General features: G+C 42.2%; 1 protein-coding gene across 3 annotated transcripts in view; it reads left to right on the top strand.

The window, feature by feature from the left end:
* XPNPEP1 (X-prolyl aminopeptidase 1) overlaps positions 1 to 14951 on the top strand; it is a 35603-nt gene extending 20652 nt beyond the window's left edge. For all 3 annotated transcript variants that reach the window (XM_063433618.1, XM_063433617.1, XM_063433616.1), the window contains exons 8-20: positions 2791 to 2872; positions 3485 to 3695; positions 3845 to 3934; positions 5456 to 5506; positions 5618 to 5676; positions 6529 to 6606; positions 6708 to 6779; positions 9051 to 9111; positions 9198 to 9267; positions 10870 to 11043; positions 11165 to 11241; positions 13567 to 13665; positions 14668 to 14951. In XM_063433618.1, coding sequence (XP_063289688.1) covers positions 2791 to 2872; positions 3485 to 3695; positions 3845 to 3934; positions 5456 to 5506; positions 5618 to 5676; positions 6529 to 6606; positions 6708 to 6779; positions 9051 to 9111; positions 9198 to 9267; positions 10870 to 11043; positions 11165 to 11241; positions 13567 to 13665; positions 14668 to 14796 — 1253 coding nt within the window. In that variant the 3' untranslated portion in view covers positions 14797 to 14951. The remainder of the gene's footprint in view (positions 1 to 2790; positions 2873 to 3484; positions 3696 to 3844; positions 3935 to 5455; positions 5507 to 5617; positions 5677 to 6528; positions 6607 to 6707; positions 6780 to 9050; positions 9112 to 9197; positions 9268 to 10869; positions 11044 to 11164; positions 11242 to 13566; positions 13666 to 14667) is intronic.
* Positions 14952 to 16965: the final 2014 nt, after the last annotated feature.

The following is a 16965-nucleotide window of genomic DNA, read 5'->3' as shown; positions in this document are numbered from 1 at the left end:
ACCAGACCTGGGACCTGCCCTGAGGTCAGGAAAGCCTACAGCCTGGCTGAGAAGCCTGAGCACTAGTGAAGGTGTGGGTAGCGTGGTGCAGAGTCCGCACCAGATGTAGTAGTGAAGGGGATAACGAAAGGTGTCAGGAATGTAGGGAATGTGAGATTACTCGTCTCCTCCCTCTTATCTATTTTGTGTGCTAGGCTTACTTGTGCGTCGTGTGTAAATGGTCACATGTGTCAAACGTGTACAGACATTATATGCAATATCGTATTAGCTTTCAACATCACAATATTGTTTCACAGCCAGACATATCAACTCTTTAAGTAAAGTACTAAACAAGATAGAAAACATGGAATACTAATTATGAATCATAGAATGTTATAAAATAAAGACTACTCCTGTGTCTTGATTCAGATCCCCGTAGACTATGCGTCACCCGCTGAATTCCTGTGCATCTTTCCCCGTGTTCCTGCTTCCCTCCGAGCTACGTTAACTTCGCAGTATATGTACGGCCCTCTCACCCCAGGAATAAAACCATCTCTCCCCCTTAGGAGTGTGGGTTTGTGTTTGTGTGGGTCCCGAGTTCAGGGTCAGTGTCATCGTCGCCCCTGCCCACCCGATGCAGGGATTGCTAATGGGTTGTCAGACACGTTGTGATCACGAAGTGGGCAGTGTGTGCGTGGCATTCCCCATAGTTATGGTTAGACATCAATCACCGGGGAGGCTCATAGAGGTCTGAGGTGTATGTGTCTTGCCGTGCACTATCAAAGCTCATTTACAGATAACCATTTTGCAGCAGGTGGCCCGTATGGCATGGGTGAAATACTAAAGACCCCGTACCCAGTACCCAACAGTAATGTAACGGAGATAGATTTAGATAGCATACAAATGAGAAACAGTAAGTAAACTTATATCAGGTAGTATAAAGTCCATATAAGTAACATCGGGATTGCATATTCACGTGTCTTGCTATGTTGCCGTCTGGACTGATGTCCCAAGGCTGGTATCGGTAAGCAGCTCGGAGACTGGCCCCAAAAAAAAAAAAAAAAAAAAATAAATTCCCCCAAAGACCTCAACCCGACACCCCCCACCCCAGAAATATTTCCAGAGCCCCAGTAGCCGCGGGATCAGGGGGGCGGAGAGGATAATGCAGGGGGAGCGGCACCGTATCAGATATAGCGCCAGGAGTCTATAGTCTCGGAGGGGGCCCCATGTAGAAAAAAATAACCCCAATGTACCTGAGGGTGACAGCTGTGAGTAGTCCGTCCTCATCGTCGGGCGTGTGGAACACAGGCAACATTCTTCCCATGGTAGGAAAGTGAGGTATGTCCTAGGTAGGCTGGAACTGCAATGACGTTGTGATGGGGCAAAGAGCAGGTCGGGGAAAGTGAGAATATCCAGGTTGATCCTTGGTAGTCTTCATCAGGTAGGAGTCTTATTCTTCAGGTGAGGTTGGGTTTCTGCGCCGCCTGGTGAGCTCAGGTGGTGGGGATCTGGCTTCCCTGCGTCTGCTCCCTCTTTGCGGTCTTGGAGGCAGGCCTGGGGGGCCCAATATCCAGTTCGGTACTGACAGCGGGGGGAGGCCGAGTTCGTCCAGGAAACCCGGTATGTCTTCTGGCCCCCTAAGAGATATCCAGCGGTTACCTTGTCGTGCCATGAGGGCGAATGGGAATCCCCATTTATACGTGATGCGGCGGTCCCTGAGGGCAGTAGTGACCGGGCGGAGTGCGCGGCGTGCTTCTAAGGTTAACGGGGACAGGTCATTAAATAACGATACCTGTGCCCCCCGATAGGGCCATGCCGGTCGGTCTCGTGCTTTTTGCATGATAGCATCTTTCGTTGGGAAGGAATGTAGGCAACAGATGATGTCCCTCGGGCCTTCCTCCGCAGTTCGCGGTCGTAGTGTTCTATGGGCCCTTTCAAATTCAATCACGTGCGAGGTGGGAGTCTGGAGTATTGAGTGGAATAACTCCGTCAGCACCCCCTCCACGTTCTCGGTGCCCTCCGATTCCGGTACGCCACGGACTCGGATATTACACCTCCTGCCCCTGTTATCTACATCCTCAAGGTGCCTCCTCATGGACAAGAGCATCCCTCCCTGGCGTGCCACGGCTGTGTCTGTAGTTTGGAGGCGCGTTTGGAGGGCCGCAGCAGACTCCTCCATGGCAGTGATGCGGCCTGTGTGTGCGGTTACTTCTGTGCGGAGCCCCGCCAGTTCCGCCCGTACCGCCTCTTGGATGGATGTGGTAAGGGCCTGTAGGTCGGTTTTAGTGACCATTGCTGCTGTTAGGGTCTGCAGTTTTTCTTCGATCCTCTCGAAGGGAGCGGTGTCAGAGTCCGCGGCTGGCGGCGCCGCCATCTTGGGGCTGCTCGGCTCCCCGCTCGTGGTAGGATGCGGGTGCAGAAAAGTGTCCAGGGGTCTTTGAAGTTGTTTTCTTGGAGTCTGGGGGTTGTCTGGTCGCTTCGTGCGACCCATTTAGCCTTGGTAAGCGCTGTTAAGGGCTGATACGAGGGATGGTGGAGCGGAGCTCTTCTCTCACGCGTCCATCTTGGTCGGCACCTAAACCACGCCCCCCCTCTTTATATAATCTAGTGCCATTTATAGAGTCAGGTCTGTGGCAGAGTATTAGGGATAGGTTTAGTAAATGTGTTTATATTTGTCTAATTATCAGGAATCATATCCTGGGCTTTATATGTGAAGGTGTGGTGGGAAGAATGGAGAGAACAGCATCTTTTATATCAAGTACAATTTGTTCTCTATACCTTTTTTTTAATCTGACTCTTTCCTCACTTTAGGGCTTTTTAACCTGAGAGGGTCAGACGTGGAGTACAATCCTGTGTTCTTTGCTTATGCCATCATCGGCACAAATACCATAAGGTGAGAATGAAAATCCTCAGGGTTAAACACATGAATCTCAATAAATGGTTTTATTAACAGCATTACTGGAGCCTTAATATGCATACCCTTAATCCGTGCTGCTTACAGTGCAATCATACAGTGTCAAAAAAATCAATAAAAAAGTTTAATTATAAAAAGTAAATAACACTCAGTGTTTTAGTGCCCTGTCTGCAGAACCAATAATCAGTTTCCACCTTGACCCCCCCATTACAATATATTACAATATTACGGAAGTTGGTGCCATCTACACTTACCTCTACTGTCTATAGCAATGTGTTATGACATAAATTGCATGTGATAGCTGAATAAAATGTTGTTTTCTACGGCTGCCTCAATGTGAGCGGTCTAAAGGAGAAATATTTTGAAGACATTTAACTACTCTTTCCATTAAAGTATGTGTTGTCTTTCCTGTCGATCCATGGTTTCCTATGGGAAGTGTGTTGGTTTGAGCCTTTGCCAATTCTATAGGCGTTGCTATCCTTATTGACACTATTGCTAATTATTAATCTCATTTCATAGTTTGTGCTGTTTAGTAACCCACACAGCTTATTAAATTATGTTAATTCTCTGCCCTGGCTCCTTTCCTGGCAGGTTATTTATCAATGGTGACCGTCTGGCTGACCCTGTGGTAAGGGAGCACCTCCTTCTTGACTCATCTCACCCAGACGCATTTCGAGTCCAGCTGGAACCTTATGAGTCTGTACTTCCTGCACTCCAGAGCATCTGTGCTGGACTGGGCCCCAAGGAGAAAGTGTGGATCAGCGACAAGGCCAGCTATGCTCTGACAGAAGCCATTCCCAAGGTATGATGGACAGAGCCTGCTTCTAGCTGCATTGTGTCGGAGCCTAATTAGTGGCAGTGCTTGGCTCTCACGCTGAAAGTTTGCTGCTAATTAATTTATGCTAAATAGGTTTTCTGTACCCTCTAAAGGACCCACTCTTTTATTCCCAGAATCACAGATACCTCTCGCAGTGTATGCCAGTTTGCCTGGCAAAGGCAGTGAAGAATGCTTCTGAAATTGAGGGCATGAGGCGGGCACACGTAAGTACAGCTGTCTCACGGATGGGGAATCAGGAAACATTTTTTGCCATTTGCTTTTCACAGTTGCTCATTTGATTTTCCTTACTGATAATTTCAGGGTGATTTGTGGTGTTCAGTGTTTTAATACTTTCTGATTATTGCTTGCTCACTGTAGCACGGTGTGATGGCACACTGACACACTTTACAACAAAAATGGAATTTAAATTTACCATGTAAGCAACATTTTCCAAATGTGAAGAAACCAGTTTTAGTATATCCCGCTATGTGTGAGCATGGCGGCTGGAGGACTGTGCTCACTGGTGAATCCACTTACGGTACATAAGGTATGGGTTAGATTTAGTAACTTCCCTGCAGCAAATCTTGTTATCCACATGTCTGGGTACATAAAGCTATGCCCTTCTCTCAGGCCCTATTTGTAGGCTGGTCTGATTTTGAAACATATTTTAATTTTTATATATGTAAAAAAATTTTTTTAAGAGCCACAAGCCTCCTGTCTCTGAATCTCCCCCTGGGATTTTCTGGTGATAAATGCATAGCTGAGTCGACACACAATGCAGTTCTCTCATTACCCCTACTACTGGTCTGAGATCCAAATAATATGGCTCCCATAGGTAGCCTGAATGTTATTAGCTCTCTGTAAATCATTGTTATAAACAGTTTTTTGCACCTGGCAGTTAGCAAAGGGAAACTTTTTTTGCACTTGGCAATTAGCATTTAACAATGTTTCTATTTCTCCATTGTGTTATTTTACGGTGTAAATTTCAGCAAAGTGACAGGAACTCTTAAAAAGCTACTGACCAGCACTTTTAGAATTGCTGCTGATGTAGTCTGAATATCCTATAATAAATGTTTATCTTTGCAGATGTCTGTAAGATTGCCCCATGTTAATTAGTGTACTGCTTCACGTATACCTCAGGCACATCATGAGTTATAGAAAATGCCCCCTGTATTAACTGTCCTGTATGTAATCAGAGCCTACTGAACATTGCATTGTGCATTGTAGAAGCAGGGTTCAAAATTTCCACTCGCCATGAGCCATTGGCGAGGGAGAATTTAGCACTGGTGGAGAATTCACCCCTGTGGCTTGCAGTGGCCAGTAAATGTAAAGGTCTGGCTAGTAATGTAGGACTTCAAAGTTTAAACTCTAAAATAAATAAATATATATTGAAAGAAAATCCCAGGTTAGCCAGTTTTATCTATCAACTGGATACATGAGCTCTGTAAACCTTTGTTAAAGGGACACTGTGGTCACTTGTTTGTTAAATAAACTGCTTACTTAACAAAATAGAGGTCAAGCAAGAGGAAGCAAATATCAACAATCTTCACTTCCAAATCCTATTTCTTAGTTGTAATATGTCTTTCAGCTTGGAACCAGTTGTATTGCTATATAAAGATACCAATAATGTTTGCATCTGCGATGCTTAGAGTGTTTTTCTGGGGTGTTTAGTGGACATTTTAGGTAACAGTCACAGGTTGCTGTACATATGTTTATGCCCCTCTCTGTATAATTCTCTTTTGTAGATAAAAGACGCTGTTGCACTTTGCGAACTGTTCAATTGGCTGGAGCACGAGGTACGCAGCGATATCTAATTAGTGTTTTGAGTTTTTTGGGATCCTTATTAAAGCCACACTACAAGCACAATAACCAATAACAATATCTTTTTTTGTTTTTTTTCGCATCAGATTCCAAAAGGCGCTGTTACAGAAATCTTGGCGTCAGACAAAGCTGAGGAGTTTCGCAGGTGATGTTTCCTAGTTATGCACGGGAAGGCTTTATAACAAGTTCTTCCTATGCTGATCACCAGATATTGTGTGCTTATATAATAAATACATCCCTATGTCTGCTATTCCTAGTGTCTAGTGTTGTTGAAAGGGACACTTTAGGCAGCGTATTGGTGGGTCTGGGAGCAATGCCGCTGTCAGTTTAACCCTGATTATTACATTTAGTGGCTGTCTACTAGTTAGGCTTTTGGTCATTGGCTGCTTTGCGTGAAGACATCCAGCGTCAGCTCAAACTCCATAGGTTATGGTAGAGGAGGAGCCTGACGCAGCACCGAGGGACATCGTTGGTGGATTTAGAAAAGTGGCTAAAGGGTTTTAAACCCTTTCATCATTATGAGGGTGGAGGGGCCCCAATTAGCTGTTAAAACGAATATATTAAAGTATTTCCATTTTGTTATTTCTGTATATGTAACTTGAGGGAAAATGTTGAAATAGAAGTGCTGAATCTTTTTCAAGAAAAAATGAAGCTTGACTTAATATATGACCAAACATTAATATGTAAGCTTCCTTTTTCTAGGAGTTTAGTTGAAGGACTCTCTAGTAACCTAGGTTACAAGCATACTCTGTCTAACATCATGTCAAAACTATTCAAAAACTGCAAAAACCTCATATTCCCCTCTCCCCGATGTCCCTCATTTAAAAAGAGCTATAAATACAAATGGTATGATTTTTTTTAAAAATTTTGATCAGTGTAAAATAGTTTAACAATTACATTTTGGGGGAGCAGCAGCAGACACAGTTTGAACAAATAAAGGATATCTTGTCATGGTTCTGATTAATGTCCTAACTTTGTTTGCAATTCTGTGTTTTAGCCAGCAAAAGGATTTCGTAGAGCTCAGTTTTGCTACAATTTCCAGCACTGGACCCAATGGCGCAATTATACATTACAAGTAAGACAAATATGTGATATACATGGTTGGAGTAATCTACATTTTTTGTTGTTGTTTGTTTTTAATAATTTTGTAATACTTGCAATGTATTTATTTCATAGACCCGTCCCTGAAACTAACAGGACATTATCGTTAAATGAGATTTTTCTTCTTGATTCGGGAGCTCAGTACAAGTAAGCAATCTCTCTCTGCCCTGTGCTTATCTGGGGGCTGGTTTTCATGTGATCTGTCTGCAGAGACTCATAGCTTTTCCCTGCACCCATTATAAATTGTTACGCTTTGAATGGGGCAAACACACCATACTTATAATCTGAGATATTTTACTACAGAAACTTTACCGTCTAGCTCTCTAAAGGCTTGTTTATTAACAAAGGATAGAGGATTGGAACTCTGTAAAGATTTTATTGTAATCCACAAGCATCGAAAACCGATAAGTCAATGGGACATACAGGTCCTCTGCAAAAAGCAGGTCACCACATTTAGTATTTTCCGATTTTGTGGCCTCGCAGGGCCAATCAAGTAATATCCTATTCCAAGTGTGGACTTGCAGGCCCAGTAGACTAATGTAGTAACATAAAGTGCAGAACGTAAAACAGTAAGTTAGCCGCAAAACAAAGTCTCTCTCTCTCTCTCTACATCAGCCTAAAGTTCCATATAAACATATAAGTAACATTCTGTGTATCCCAGGAAGAAGGGATAGTTATAAGTCATTAACTAAACTCCTGCATCTCCCCAATCCGTACTGTCATGTTCACCCGACCCTCTTAACCAGAACTATATGGTCAACGCAACCAGGACTACTAGAGAAAGAGTGGCAAGTAAACGCGAGTGAGGGAGCTGCAATACCCTTAATCAGGACGCATATGCCCGACCGATGACCCGAGATCTCCCTTAGTCCTGTACCCCCTTAGGTTTCCCCCTGAAGACTCCAAAGATCTCCGTAATCCAACAGTCTCTGAAAGCCTGCTTGGTAGACTACAGTTAACCAGTGCGTCCATATATCCATGTAGGTCTGAGAGCGGTCCTGGGCCGGTCAGGTCCTCTAATCTATGTAAGTCTTCCGTTTTATCAAACCAGACTGTCAAAGGTGGGCACTTGTCTCTTTTCCAGAACAGGGAAAGTACTTGTTTTGCTGTGTTCAAGATCCTTACAGTCAAGAACTTCTTGTACCTGGCAGTGGGCGTAGTAGTATGATGTAAGAGATAAGGAGCTGGCAGAAAGGGAGAGAGTTATCAGAGAACCTTGATAGAACATCTTGGATCACGTACCAGAATGGTTTTATCTTGGGGCAGTCGCACCAGAGATGTAGGAATGTGCCTAGGCTGGTATGTCACCTCCAACATTCGTCATTTAGTGTAGGGTCTATGCGCTGCATATTTTGTGGTGTCCTATTCCATGTGGATAAGACCTTGTACGCCGTCTCCTGTGTCTTACTAACCAATGCATAGTGATGAACCAGGTCACAAATCTTGACCAATTGTTGGTCAGTGAAAGTCTCCCCAACTGCAACCTCACATTTTTCCATGTATGAGGACAAAGGATGGTTTCTATTCTGTAAGAGCAGGGAGTATAGGCAAGTTATTGCATGAAGGAGGGTCATCTCCTAATTTCTCGAAAGGGGTCAAAGTCCTATATAAGTCAGGTTTTTAGGATACTGAGGTCAGGAACTGCTTCAGTTATTCAAACATCAGTCTGTGCAGAAATGTTTCACGTGTGTCGCCCAATAATTCCCCTAGAGGTCTCATCTTGTCCCCTTTCAGTAAATGTCGGGACTGCATGTGTGATAGCGGAAGTAGGCCCACAAATGCCCGTGACTCTAGGCCTGGGGTAAAAGCAGGGTTATTCGTCAGAGGATAAAGAGGGAAGGGGAAGGGGAAGGAGGAGGAGAGTCCAGACTTTGAGGCCATTCTTTGCCAGATGGTTAAAGTTGCCTTCAATAACGGGTAAAGAAAATGTTACATGTGCATTTATTTGACCTATTTTGTCTTTAGCCATTGTCCCTATGTTGTAGAGGTAAAAACAAATATGATTGCCTTCCAAGAACATACATACACATCTGTCCTATATGTGACCTGCTAACTTAATTATAGATTTAATCTCACTGGATGTAATTGACCCCTTTACGTAGAAGTAAAATACATAACCGGCCTGTCCCATAACATTAACATGTATCCATTTCTATTCCATTATGAAGAATTTACTGTCCCTTCAAGTCATAGGTAGGCAACTTTTGGCACTCCAGATGTTGTGAACTACATCTCCCATTATGCACTTACATGCATAATGCTGGCCATGCATCATGGGAGATGTAGTCCGCATCTGCAGTGCCCAATAGTTGAATAACCCTGCTTTACGTGATGGAAGGAATGGTCTTTTGTCATCATGTGCAGTTTTTAAAGTGTAAATAGAGGTATTTTTGCTTATTGTGGTCTTGTTTCTGCTAGGGATGGTACTACAGATGTCACAAGGACAGTTCATTTCGGTTCCCCAACAGACTACGAGAAGGTATCTTTCTTGCTGTTTGTTTAGGTCAGTTTTTCCAAATCTGAAGAAATGTCCTGGGCAGTAATTTTGCCTATTTTTATTTTCAGGAATGCTTCACGTATGTGTTAAAAGGACACATAGCTGTAAGCTCGGCAGTCTTTCCCAATGGAACTAAAGGTAAGATTATAATGTGTTTTTTTGGTTGTATGTGCGATGGTTGGGGTGCTGCTCATACAAGTGCGCAGTCTAAGGCAGTGATGTCTAACCTTCATACTGAACATATTTCTGAACTATATTTGTGTCACTTCTCTGCTCACTTCTCTGTTATTTAGGAGTTAAATCGCATTGTTTATGCAGCCCTAGTAATACGTTCTCTGCATGCTTTGACATGTGAGGCTGTTGTAGGCTCAATTAACAGCAGTAGATAAGAAATTCTAAATTAAACACACTATACAACAAGGAAAGCTAAAACAAAAAAATAGTGTTCAGGGAGGCTGTGTGAGTCACAGCCCAGCAGATGTGGCTAGCACTGCCAAACCAGAACAATTTTAACTCCTAATTGGTTGCGTATTGAGCAGTGAGACTGCAGGGGCATGATCTATACACCAAAACCACTTAAGGCTGGAATTCAGAAACATCTGCAGTGGGCAATTACTGGTCTTAAGGAAGCATGCTTTGGTGACACAAGGGAAAATGCCTTTTTTTTTTGCACACTGTTATAAAACACCAAATAGATTTTTTCCCCTCTTTTTTGTAGCAGTCTGACACAAACTGAGGTCTCCCTAGGCACCCACAGCTTGACCCCATGCATGCTATAGATATGATATAGATATGCTTGCTGTATTGCTAATATATAACGTCTACATCTGAATTAACAATGCCAATTTCATCCAAATTTGGATGTGCCTGATTAACTGAGAGTGTCCGCTGAAACGCCAGTTCTTGCTGTGCATATGTAGACAAGATTGACTTTAATAATGTGGAAGTGTAACTTTCACACACTCAGTACCTTTAAAGGGTCATGTTCTGTGGGGATTGGGATGTGTGCTGGTATTTTTTTTTTTAAATCTAAATATTAATCAGGGTTATAAATTAAAGTGAGAAATCAAAGTCAATTTCAATTTTAAGGCAGAAGAAGCTTAACTGATAGAATGACTGACAAAGAATTTTTACAATTTGATTTTTTTGACCTTAAAGGGTTACTCCAACCACCATGACTACTTCAGTAATTTAAAGTGATCATGGTGGTAGGAGTCAGTATGTGCAGTGTTTCTGCTTGCAACACTGCACACACTGAGTTAATAGTTAATTGTGTGCTGGGGTCTATTTAAACTCAACAACACATGGCATTGGGAGCCCAGAATTCTGTGCAAGAAATTTGTCTATCACTTTGTGTTTGAAATGTTATGCATTGTACCTCTCTTAGCACCAAACTAGTTTAAATCCACAAACTAATTAAATGGAGATGAAGCAACTCTAACTTCATAAATATATATCGCGTTGAACGTGTCTCTGTGGAACTCATTAAATTCTCGGATTAATTTTGCCAATTATTGTTCTGCTAATGTTTCAGTTAATTATGTGTTGTCCACTGATGTGTGTTAAACCTTTTGTATTTGGATGGGTTTCAAGTGTCACTGCATTAAATCCATTTTCCTATTTGTGTGCTAAAATACAAAAAATCCATATTATGAATACAATTGGTAAAAATTGGGGGGGGAGGAAATTGTCAGAGAATCTCCTTCTTGACATATTACTGTGGCGTTAACCCTGCTGCAGGACATCTCCTGGACTCTTTTGCACGTTCGGCTTTGTGGGAGGTTGGTCTGGATTACTTGCACGGAACTGGCCACGGTGTGGGATCTTTTCTAAATGTCCACGAAGGGCCCTGCGGCATCAGCTACAAAACCTTCGCAGATGAGCCCCTGGAAGCAGGGATGATTCTTTCTGATGGTATGTTATCATCGCCTTATGGGTCGGTTTCCATTTCTCCCACTGACTCACTTTAATGTACATTGACTGATTTTCTAGTTATCTGTTTGCAGAAACATTAATCCCAGTTATCCATTTGCAGAACCGGGTTATTATGAAGATGGCTCTTTTGGTGTAAGGATTGAGAACCTGGTCCTCGTGATTTCTGCTAAAACCAAGGTGCATGCACTTGACTGACAGTGAAATTCTATATATATATATATATATATATATATATATATATATATTTTTTTTAATTCTCTATTATGTTCAGAGAAGGTACATATTATGAAAACAATTAGCAATTCATCATAAAAGAGCAAAAAGCACATCTATCAATTTTCTGCATTGTTTTACAAATACAGTTTCTTAAATAAAATGCTGGATATGTTCAACAAAGATGATATAACTTTAGGACGGGAACAAAGGAGTAAGGAAACAAAAGAAAATATCTGTTGTGGGGAAGCCAAAGCTTCTGAAAGATTAACACTGTGTTTCTTACTTGCCTTATCCATCTAATCGTTAATCAAAACGACCTTTAGTGAAAGAACTGTATCTTGCAGCCACTTTGAGGCCAATAAGTCCGTATAACTTTAAATGTGTGCTAAGTACTCTGCCAGGTGAGATGCAGTAAGTGGTGATAAGATTTCCTTAAAAAACTGCGCTGCTAATATAAGATGGGAACCAGCAGACTGTTTTATCTCCTTCCTGCGCTCGTTATAAATAAAATATATAATAATAACTTCTGTTTGACTCCACCTTGGCAAACAAGGAATCCCACATTTGCATGCAAAGTGCTGTTGGTTGCATTGCGCGGCATTCTGGGAGGTTTTTTGATGTGTACACATCACAGAACCCTGATCAGAACGCCATCGTTAACTGAGTGTAAATTTAAACCTATGCAGCCAGCTTTCCTTAGCGAACTATAAAGCAGTCGTTCCCAAACTTTTTAGGTTCAAGGCGCCCTTAGTATTTCAATACTTTTCCAAGGCGCCGCAAGTTAAAATAATTTCCTAGGTTGTATATATGTACAGCGCAGCGGCATATACTGGGCACCTGTTTGGCAGAAATGCTTGCCGTTCAAGCGCAGAAACAGAACCTAAGCTCGGGAGGGGCACTGGTAGATTATTAAAAGAAACAATACAGGCACAATAACCACTACAGCACTTTGTAGTGGTTATGGTGCCAGTAGTGCCATTGTGCCCTCCCAGAGTAAGTAGCCGAATTGTTTAAGAACATTTTGACAACTTACCTGGGATCTGCCGGGATAGGGGCAGTAGTGTGTCTGAGAGGTGCAATGTGTGTGTGTGTGTGCGATTGTGAGAGGTTCAGTGTGCATGTGTATAAGTGGTGCAGTGAGTCTACAGGGGTGCATTGTGTTTGTGAAGGATGTAGTGTGTGTGTGTGTGTGTGTGTGTGTGTGTGTGAGGCAGTTTGTGCGTGAGGGGGACAGGTTGTGTGAGGGGTAGAGTGTGTGTGTGAGGGGTACTGTTAGTGTGTATGGAGGGTAATGTGTGTGTATGGAGATGGCAATTGTGGGGATAGGAGGGCAGATAAATATATACTTTTATTTTAATTAATAGTTTTTTTTTTATTTTAATTAAAAAAAATATTAAAATAATTATTATTAATATCCCCCCTTCCTGCTTACCTTTGCCTGGGAGGAGGGACATTTCCTGCAATCCCTGGTGGTCCGGTGGAGAACCCTGGTGGTCCCAGTGGTGAGAGTGAACTCTAGCAGCCTCAGGAGCTGATAGAGTTCACTCTTTTGAGATTCGGAGCGTTGCCGTGGTAACCACGGCAACGCTCCGAGCTCACGAGAGGAGAACACAGCGGAGCTGCAGGCTAGAGCTCACCCTGGTCCTCTCTCCATTCCTCCCCTGCTGGCTGCCAGCATTACAGTGCTAGCGGGCTGGAGTGAGAGATCTCTGATCTCCCCTCTGGTCCTGCAGAGCTGGCAGGGGAGATGGAGGCACATGATCATAGCAACGGGAACAAAATCTTGTGGCTCCCCTGTGTGCCTGTCGTGGCGCCCCAGGGTGCCGAGGCACACAGTTTGGGAACCGCTGCTAAAAAGATGAATTCAAAAACTATCTGAGGTCAGCTTGTCACCCTCACATATGTAAAATATTCTTATTTTGGAAATTCTGGTAATCTACATTTAACTTCCCAAACCATTCTTTTTCAGACAGAGCCTATCTCCGTAAGGGAACTCCCTGGAGAGATGATATGTGAATCAGTAATCGTTAAGCTTAACAAAATACTAATGCAATCGTCAGATCCTTAATTCACTGAGAATTGACTGTTTAATGCTTGTTATGCGTTTCCTTAGGGTAAAAGCCTTTTAAAACAATTTGTGTTTTACCTTTTTAATGTAGCAAACCACAAATCCCTGGGTAGTAGTGTGTTTTAACAGCTGCAGCTCATTTTGTCAGGCAAGCAAAATGCTAATCGTTCCCACAGAAAACTCGCAATAAAAGAACTGTTTATTTTTTTCCGCTGTAGTATGACTTTAAGAATCGGGGGAGTCTGACCTTCGAGCCCATTACCCTGGTTCCTATACAGACGAAGATGATAAATATTGAATTACTGACTGACAAAGAGGTAAATTTTTTTTAAATATTTATACCTAATATGCTGCCTGTGGACGGACGATATGACGATACTGAACTGTTCTATTTGTATTATCAGTGCACCCTTGGGGTGCCAAGGAGAGCCATGTTTTTTCTTTTTTTTGGTATGCTCCAAACAGATTAACAATAAATGGAAATGGCACCCGTAGACTTACAGTTTTATAACCACTACAATGCACATTCATTGTTCTGGCATGTAGAGTGCTCCTTAAAAGGGAACCTGCAATGCAAAAAGGGGTGGTGGGTGTGTTTGCGTTAAATACATAGAGTAAAAATTATGCTTACTTAAAGTATGCTTTAATTAATTGTTCATCTTCCCATAATGCCTAGCTGTTTACTTAGAGCTATGATGTGATTAGCTAAAATCCACAAGCAAACAAGGTTATTAACTAAAGTGAAAATTTCAAATTTAAAGGAACACTATTGTGCAGGAATACATAATTAGGTCCCTAGCCCTCCTCTCTGTGGAGATAAGATATTTTAATGACCTTGTGTCCCTCGATGCGACTGGCCCCGCCTCCATGGCTAAAATTATCAAATTTAACAATCCCAGCCAATCCAATGCTTTCCCATTGGTAGACTACTGTGCCAATCAGCATCTCCTCAGATATGCACTGAATCAGTGCATCTCTATGGGGAGCGTTCAGTATCTGCATGCAGAGCGTGGGGACACTGAACGTAGGTGCTGCACACTGTGCAGCATTAGACTAGGAAGCACCTCTAGTGGCTGTCTGAATTTTAGAACTTTCACAGTATGGCTTTTAATTCATATTTTCCTCATCATTTGCAGACATGCTTAATTCCAGCCTAAAAGCTTCAACAAAGCTGTAGTTCTTATCATTATCCTTATTGGGGTGTTTTCACTAAATCAGAAATATGCAATTCTTTTTCTAATTCCCAAGCACAATAAGCCTGTTCGGTTTTCTGAAGCTACATTCTAATAAGTGATGTTTATCCTGTCTGTTTTGTGAAGGTCGAATGGGTGAACACATATCACAAAAAATGCAGAGACGTCATAGGAGCCGAGCTGGAGAAACAAGGACGGCTTGACGCCCTCCGGTGGCTGATCAGGGAAACGCAGCCTATAAGCAAAGTCCATTAACACTTTTTATAAAAAGTCTCAGATTTAATTGAAATACATGGCATTTTGAACTCTTGGCACCAAGGGGTTAATTCCAAACCATCAAGTCGTGGAATTGGACCTGCCTTTTATAAGGTTAAAATCATCAATAAAAGATTTTTAATTACTATGACTAATTGTGTTGCTAACTTACTGCCATAGTCATACTTCTGATTGTTGTGTGAAAGGATGTCTCCAAATGAAACCGTTGGTTTGCAGGTAAGTCTGTAATGCTTTGCTTTGCACCTTGAATTTTCCCATCTGCTTTTAGTGTTCACAATGTCATATCACAGTTTCCCTAAACATGAAAGTGTACTGCTGACTACTGACGTCTTCACAGTCTGCTATATGTTGGTGGCTACATTTTGGAGCTATAAAAATGTATTTTAGCTTGAAATGTCTTTTAATCTGTGCCCAAACTAGTGGATCTGTATTGGATTTACCTGCTGAGTCTTATTCAACAAACAGGATTATTCAACAAATTCCAGATTCGTACGGAGGCATAAATTAAAGGCATTTGGTTCATTTGTACAAGGTGAAACACATTTGTGCACAAGTCTAGTTTGGAGCACCTTATGGTTTCATAAGCATGACGAGGTCCAGGGGTCTGAAGTGTCCCTTTATACTAAACATTTAGTGGACTATTTACGAAATTGGGAAAATATCTGACTGCTAAACAGCTTAGTTGGAGAATATATTACAATTTGGCAATTTGAAGAAAAAAATAAAAATTACATGAGGGTAACCCTACATTGAGAATCAAATACTCCAAAAAAAACAATACTTCCTCTAAGGAAAACAATTGTTTTCCTTAGGCTTAGAGGAAATATCGTTTGGCAATTTGCGTGAAAATTGCAATCCCTTAATCAATTTTTAACAACTTTTTTTTTCTTTTCACAATTCAATTCATTTTTCAAATCCATTCTATTCACCATCACTCACCACACATCAAGACATTGTACCGTACAGCTCTCTTTGTTCTCTGTACAGATTTAAACATCCCCTTATTTTATGTGCTCTGAATACATCACTGCATTCTGATGAAAATCCATTTCAGGTGCAAATAGAAATATTCCAAAATAGAAAAGTAATAGAAAATCCTCCTCCCCCCCCCCCCCCCCCCCCACTCTACTTGTTAAATGGAAACAGATTTTCGAGTAAGTAACCAGTGAATCTATGGTCAGAAAATCCTTGGCTCTGAAGGCTAATAATGCACACAAATGATTCACAAATGATTCCAACAGATTCCGTAGCGCTTTACAATATTATGAGAGGGGATTTAACTATAAATAGGACAATTACAGATAAACTTACAGGAACAATAGGTTGAAGAGGACCCTGCTCAATCGAGCTTACATTCTATAGGAGGTGGGGTGTAAAACACATTAGGACAGGAATTTGCAGTCAAATAAGGTGGGCTGCCCTTTAGGAGAGAGCAAGAGACAGGTATGTGAGATAGGGGTAAGTCTTGGAGGCCATAAGTTTTCCTAAAGAGATGGGTTTTAAGGCACTTCTTAAAAGATGCAAGACTAGGGGAGAGTCTGATGGCGGTAGGCAGGCTATTCCATTGGAAGGGAGCCGCCCGTGAGGACAACGGACAGGAGGTGGTCACGGGCAGAGCGGAGAGACCGAGAAGGGACATACCTATGGATCTGTGAGGAGATATAAGAGGGGCTAGAGTTGTTCAGTGCTTTATAGGTGTGAGTTAGTACCTTGAATTGACTCCTATAGCATACAGGAAGCCAATGTAAGGACTGGCAGAGGGGTGAGGTGTGAGAGAAACGACTAGAGAGGAAAATCAGTCTAGCAGCAGCGTTCATTATGGACTGTAGGGGTGCAGTATGGCTTTTGGAAAGACCAATCAGGAGAGGGTTACAATAATCCATGCAGGAAATTACTAGAGCATGGACAAGCTCCTTGGTAGTATCTGGTGCAAGAAAGGGGCGGATGCGGGCTATGTTTTTAAGATGGAATCTACAGGATTTGGCAACATGCTGGATGTGAGGCTCAAAGGTGAGACCAGAGTCAAGTATGACGCCAAGACAGTGCGCTTGCAAGGATGTATTGACGAGCTAGGTAGAATTAGAGTGTTCCCTCTTGAGTTTCCTGTAAGTACAAGTAAGGTATCTTCTTGGGCAGACTTACCTTTTA

The sequence above is a fragment of the Pelobates fuscus genome, chromosome 10 (genome assembly GCF_036172605.1).
Source record: "Pelobates fuscus isolate aPelFus1 chromosome 10, aPelFus1.pri, whole genome shotgun sequence".
Classification (NCBI taxonomy): Eukaryota; Metazoa; Chordata; class Amphibia; order Anura; family Pelobatidae; genus Pelobates; species Pelobates fuscus.
Note: the sequence above shows the minus strand (reverse complement) of the source record. Positions and strands in the feature narration are given on the sequence as shown.